Raw genomic sequence first — 6,210 nt, 5'->3', positions numbered from 1 at the left:
GTGTGTGTGTGTGTGTGTGTGTGTGTGTGTGTGTGTGTGTGTGTGTGTGTGTGTGTGTGTGTGTGTGTGTGTGTGTGTGCATATAAAAATATGTATATTTGCATATGTGTACACTAACCAGCAATGAATCGTTTCACGAGAGGAGAATGCTGTTTCCTCACTCTCCATAAACTCATTCACTAGTTGGTTGATTGGGCTGCCAACTGCACACACACACACACACACACACACACGTATGTGTATAAAAGAAATATTTCGGAAAATATGTTCATTGCTACTGCCAATATTTCTTCCTATAAGATTTCTATGATTAGTCGCATTATAAACTTTAATTTTACTAAAAATGTGTTTAAAAAATATATATTTTTCATGTATCGCGCGAATGGCGCGATATATATATTGCTTGATTTCGAAAAAATACATATTGCAATATGTAATATAATTTTACTTTATTGGAGAAGTAAGATTTGAAATTATAATGTAACATAAATCTATATGGCTTAGAGAATATATACCTACATATGTATTTTCGAGTAAATTGTAACTTAAAATTGTAAAATAGAGCGAATTTTATGCGAGATTATTACAAGCGCTTACAAATTTGTAAATAAGATATATACATTTCAAAAAAATTAAGTACTTAGTCGAATTTTCCATTATGGTTGATGGAGATGGAAACAGCATAAAAATTATATATCTTTGATCAACAACTGAATATAGTATTTATCTTACAAGTTATAAAATGATTATTGAATATTATTAAAAAACATCAGCATAAATAATATAGTATATTACTTTTCTTATATGACGAACATTCCACTCTTTTTGATAAAAAATAAAACAATTTTTTGTTTTATTGACATTATTGGTATATATAAAATTTTATGTTTCAGTTAGAATTATAAATAATTCTTTATATTTTTACAATTACACTAGAACTTTCACTATTTAAGACTCAGTTTCTGATCTCGCTTTAAAAAAATACTGTTTATATTTACTGGATAAAAAAACTGCAATTTCATCGTACGAAAAAGTACAGATGATCTGTAAGTGACAAGACTGACGTGTCACAACATATAACATTTTAAAGTCCTGGTGTATTTATTGTCTACAAATGTACTTAATAAACAACGACTTTTATTACAATCAAATATAGAGTTACTGAGCAATTAGTAGACATAACTGTGCAGCTGAATTAAAAAATAAATGCAATATTCACAAATAGGAGTAAATATATATTTTATTTACAAAAAGATGTACTTAATATATAGTTATATACTTGCCTAAAATTATTGTATAAGATTATATATTTTGATTAAACTGTTAAAAATATTATATATATGTGTCATGCACTTTCTTAGATTGCTATAAAAATTCATAAAATTTTTCAAGTTTACTAGTTTTCCTTATAATAGCTAGAATTAAATAGTTGAAACAAATTTTCTTTTAAGGCTAAATTTCACGAATATGATATGATTTAATGTATACAATCTATTTTGTAGGTAAATAAATACAAACTAATAAATAAGTTTACACTTTATTTCCATTTTGTGTTCAAAAATGTTACATCAAGTAAAATATTCATACAGCACAATTTTTAATTATTAATGAATAAGCTTTTCTAACGAATTAAACGTGATGAAAATGTGCATCGATCTGCAATAAAAAAGCACTGTAATTATAATGGCGACGGAAAGTCGAAGCATACGGAGTACCCAGGCATTTTTAAACAATCGCACTTACTGCATTATAGAAATATGGAATCAAGTTTATATTGTGTTATAGAACTTATTGATTCGTATTGACGATGTCATCAATTTTCAGTATACTGCACACGGTTTCAGAAGCTAATGTTATTGAACTAGTAGAAACCAGCAACGGTTGGATCACGTTTTCCTCCAGTATGTTAGTAATAGCGCCTTTACGAACGTTAATACCCGCTGTCACTTCACCTTGAGCGTGTCGATTGCGAAGTTCGGTTACTGTAGCTATAGGATTTAAGCCTGCGTTCTCAGCTAACGTCGATGGAATCACCTGTAATTTCAAAGTTTCAAAATTAAGTCCTATTAACTATTTCAAGCTATTACACACTTCCTACGTTTAGTCAGAAATTGTTATCAAGTCAAAGTTAAAATATAACACATTTGACACTAACTTCAAGAGCATTTGCGAACGCTTTAACACAATATGCATCAACTCCACCTAAGGTGACCGCGTACTCTCCCAGTTTTAATGCCAATTCAATCTCCGGTGCTCCACCACCAGCGATGAGCGCTCTCTGCTTCACTAAGCACCGAATGACGCACAATGCGTCATGCAATGATCTCTCTGCTTCTTCCAAGACTAATTTATTGCTACCACGTACAAGAACCGTTACGGTTTTCCCATAGTTTTGAATTCCTGTGACCTGTAAAAAGATATAAATTACGTAGGTAATTTATGTGTCGAATTTAATGCATTGGATCAAAAAATAAATGACAGAAATGCGATGTTGTAATAGTAATTTCTATGTAATGCGTACCTTAACAAATTTCGAGTTGCCCGTTTGAATCTCTTCACAAAGATCAGCGTTAACAAGGTTTTCTGGCACAAAGTGATCTAACGATGCAATTGGCCTACAACCAAGCGTTTTGCATACAAAAGGAATATCTTCGCGTTCGATATCTTTAATAACCATGACTTTGATTTTGTCTAAGAAATGTATCGCAAGATCACTGACGGCGTCGCGCAAAATGGACTTCTGTACAAGGAGAACATTGCAACCAGTTTTCTTAATTTGCTTTACAATGTTCAATATATAAGCACGTTCTTCTTTTAAGACACGATCCATTGCTGAGTAGTCCGACACAATAACATTATGATCCATCTAAAAATTTGAACAATCAATATATCTACGCGAGGATGTAAATATAGATATACCTGTACATCAATATCTCATGATACTCACGTCGGTCTTGGGCGGCGAAATACAAAATTGTATTAATCCGATCTTAGCTTTCTCAATACGTTTTGGACCATTGACGTTGCAAGATTTCTGAGTAAATATCAATCCTTCTACTAATTCGGTGTCCTCAACAGTACCTCCTATCTTTTTTATTACTTTAATATCCTACAAGGATATGAATTTATTGTTAATAACAAAATTAATTTATATTAGGCACATATATTAGCGAAATATTTATTTAAAAAATGTCTCCTTACATGTAAATCAACCGAGCTTTCCTTTCCTTCCTCGGTAACTTTTAATACTGCATCTACAGCAAGTGGTGCAAGGAGACTAGATTGTTGATGTACAACCTGTGATAATATTATATAAATGTTGAGTATTTTGTGTAAATTCAATAATGAAATAATTTATAAAAAATATGTAAGGAAAAAATATTATATACAGGGTGTCCCGCGTAAGACGTGCCAAAAGAAAAATATAAGTAGAGCAGATAAAAGTGAATAAAAATTGTAGAGGTCATTTTTCAAACAATCACGTAAAATTTCGAGATATTAATTAAAATAGTTGAGCATGTCAGAGCGCGGAGACGCGGTAGGCGGAACATACGGCACGCCGCAACCGGCGAAGAACATGGACGAGCGCACACGTACACGGACACATACACGGAGCTATCAATTTCCATATGCCAAACGGCCTACCTCTCTGGCCTATAAGATAGGTCCGTGAACAATCGTCTATTTTTTCGCCGGCCGCGGCGAGCCGAATGTCCCGCCTACCGCGTTGCCGCGCTCTGATATGTCCAACCATTTTAACTAATATCTCGAAATTTTACGTGATTGTTTGAAAAATGACCTCTACAATTTTTATTCACTTTTATCTGCTCTACTTATATTTTTCTTTTGGCACGTCTTACGCGGGACACCCTGTATATATATACAGTGTCCTCTCCTCTGGGAATTTTGTGGGAACGTAGAACAGGTTGCGGTGAACATAAAAGTCCTATACCGTTTTGCGATATTCGCAATAATTATCGAGATATTAATTGTAGAAAATTTGTGAATGATCATGCAGAATATGGTAAATGAGTTATAATAGCAACGACTGCCGTCGTGTACTTATACTTTAGTTCAAATTGAACAATAAAGTCCTCTACCATTTTGCAAATAATCACATAGATTTTTAATTATTAATTAAAGAAGATTATTGCACGATTTTGCGTGATAATGCACTCATCTTCTTTAATTAATAATTAAAAATCTATGTGATTATTTGCAAAATGGTAGAGGACTTTATTGTTCAATTTGATCTAAAGTATAAGTATACGACGGCAGTCGGTTGCTACTATAACTCATTTACCATATTCTGCATGATCATTCACAAATTTTCTACAATATCTCGATAATTATTGCGAATATCGCAAAACGGTATAGGACTTTTATGTTCATTGTAACCTGTTCTACGTTCCCACAAAATGCCCGAAGGAGAGTGTGAGACACCCTGTACATATATATTGGCCAAATCTACAAGCACATGACAGCAAGGGTGATCATTATAACTCATGTACTACATAGCATAATCATTCAACAATCTTGTCCAATTAATAACTTAAAATTGTACATAGTTGTTCACAAAATAGTAGAGATTTTTGTTCAGTTTAATCTAATCTACCTATCACATGTACGCGACTTCGGTAGCGAATTTTCGAACGATTTTGTATAATTTTCCACTTCTTTAATTAATAATTTAAAAATCTACGTGTTATAAAGTAGTAATAGATTTTCTTTGTTCAGTTTTTATCTAATCCGCGAACACATGATAATAAATGTCACCATCATAGCTCATGTATCGCATATCGCACAGTTACTGATTAGTTTTTTCTAGTTGATAACTAAACATTTTACGTGGTTTACAAAATAGTAGAAAACTTGTAGTTCACGTAATTAACGTAATTGTACATTATAGCTCTGTAGCAAATTATCAGACACACTGGTTAATACTTATAATGTTAATAGCTCAATATTTACATATATTGATACCCTATATATAGTAGTCAATGCATACCTTAGAGTTAAGTGATGTAGCTGCAACTTTTACCAGAGATTCTTTGTCTGTTAAATCAACAGGTATTGACATAAGTTTTAGGATTGAAACTGCTTTGACATCTGCTTTGCGAAATGCATCGCTAATCAAAGTAGGGTGAATTCCTTTTTGTAACAAACGTTCAACTTGTTCCAAAAGTGCGCCAGCTATCACAACGACACTTGTTGTACCATCACCAGCCTCTACATCCTGTGCCTTGGATAACTCAACGAGCTATATAAACATGAGATAATATAAATTAAATATAAAATTTAATAAGGTGTAAAAAATAAAAAATGTATCATTTACCATTTTTGCAGCAGGATGCACCACATTCATTTCTTTTAGAATAGTTGCACCATCATTTGTGATAGTGACTTCCCCATTACCAGATTGAATCTATTATTGATATATCAAGTTATCTATTAATAGTTATTGTAATAATTTTGTTAAATAGGTTTGTATTATATAGGTATTAATAGGTTTATATTAATAGATAGATATTAATAATAAAAATAAAATATACCATTTTATCCATTCCTCTAGGTCCAAGACTTGTACGTATTGCATCACTAACAGCTACAAAGAAATAATAAGTCTTATATTACATGGTAATATTAATCAGGCTTAATAACAAACATACTTAGTGAACTCTTGCATTTAATTGGAATATGTTTTTAGACCTAAAAAATATATAAAAATTGACCTATGGTTGTTACTAAATGGATAAAAGTTACTGTCTACATATAGTCAATGTTTTATATATGATAAATATACAAAATAATTTGTCCTTTTATGATTTTACTTAGGTAAAAGATATACTTAGGTGTAAAACAACAATATAATCATGTAGTCATAAGTGTGCATAATGATAATTATGATATATCATAATGAAATAAAAAATATAATTTAACGATATATTATCCTCTTTATACTAATAATTTTAATTATCATTTCTAAATATTAAAAATATACAATTAGTAAGTTTTATCAGAAGCAACAAACAACGGAATCTTCTATATATTACTATCCTGTATACAATATAATTTTAGATTACATTAATACATATAAAATTGACATATGCAGCACAAGAATATCACAAAGACATATACAGAAATTAAGATCTCATAAATTTATATATATATATATATATATATATATATATATATATATATATATATATA

At 30.9% G+C, this 6,210-nt stretch overlaps 1 protein-coding gene across 2 annotated transcripts in view; it reads right to left on the bottom strand.

Moving 5' to 3' along the window:
• Positions 1 to 1,521: 1,521 nt before the first annotated feature.
• The window catches only part of LOC116853222 (T-complex protein 1 subunit delta), a 12,475-nt gene continuing 7,786 nt past the window's right edge, over positions 1,522 to 6,210 (bottom strand). Inside the window, exons 2-10 of one of the 2 annotated variants that reach the window (XM_032834173.1) lie at positions 5,553 to 5,605; positions 5,336 to 5,425; positions 5,009 to 5,260; positions 3,202 to 3,297; positions 2,948 to 3,109; positions 2,522 to 2,866; positions 2,156 to 2,407; positions 1,744 to 2,034; positions 1,522 to 1,656 (exon numbers count right to left, since the gene is read on the bottom strand). In XM_032834173.1, the coding sequence (XP_032690064.1) occupies positions 1,789 to 2,034; positions 2,156 to 2,407; positions 2,522 to 2,866; positions 2,948 to 3,109; positions 3,202 to 3,297; positions 5,009 to 5,260; positions 5,336 to 5,425; positions 5,553 to 5,605 (1,496 nt within the window). In that variant the 3' untranslated portion in view covers positions 1,522 to 1,656; positions 1,744 to 1,788. Of the gene's footprint in view, positions 2,035 to 2,155; positions 2,408 to 2,521; positions 2,867 to 2,947; positions 3,110 to 3,201; positions 3,298 to 5,008; positions 5,261 to 5,335; positions 5,426 to 5,552; positions 5,606 to 6,210 lie in introns of both variants that reach the window. The other variant, XM_032834172.1, reaches the window with a different exon arrangement.

This window comes from Odontomachus brunneus, unplaced genomic scaffold (assembly GCF_010583005.1).
Source record: "Odontomachus brunneus isolate Ranch 3 - 2012 unplaced genomic scaffold, Obru_v1 Obru_scaffold_289, whole genome shotgun sequence".
Taxonomy (NCBI): domain Eukaryota; kingdom Metazoa; phylum Arthropoda; class Insecta; order Hymenoptera; family Formicidae; genus Odontomachus; species Odontomachus brunneus.
This window is presented reverse-complemented; position numbering and strand designations above follow the sequence as displayed.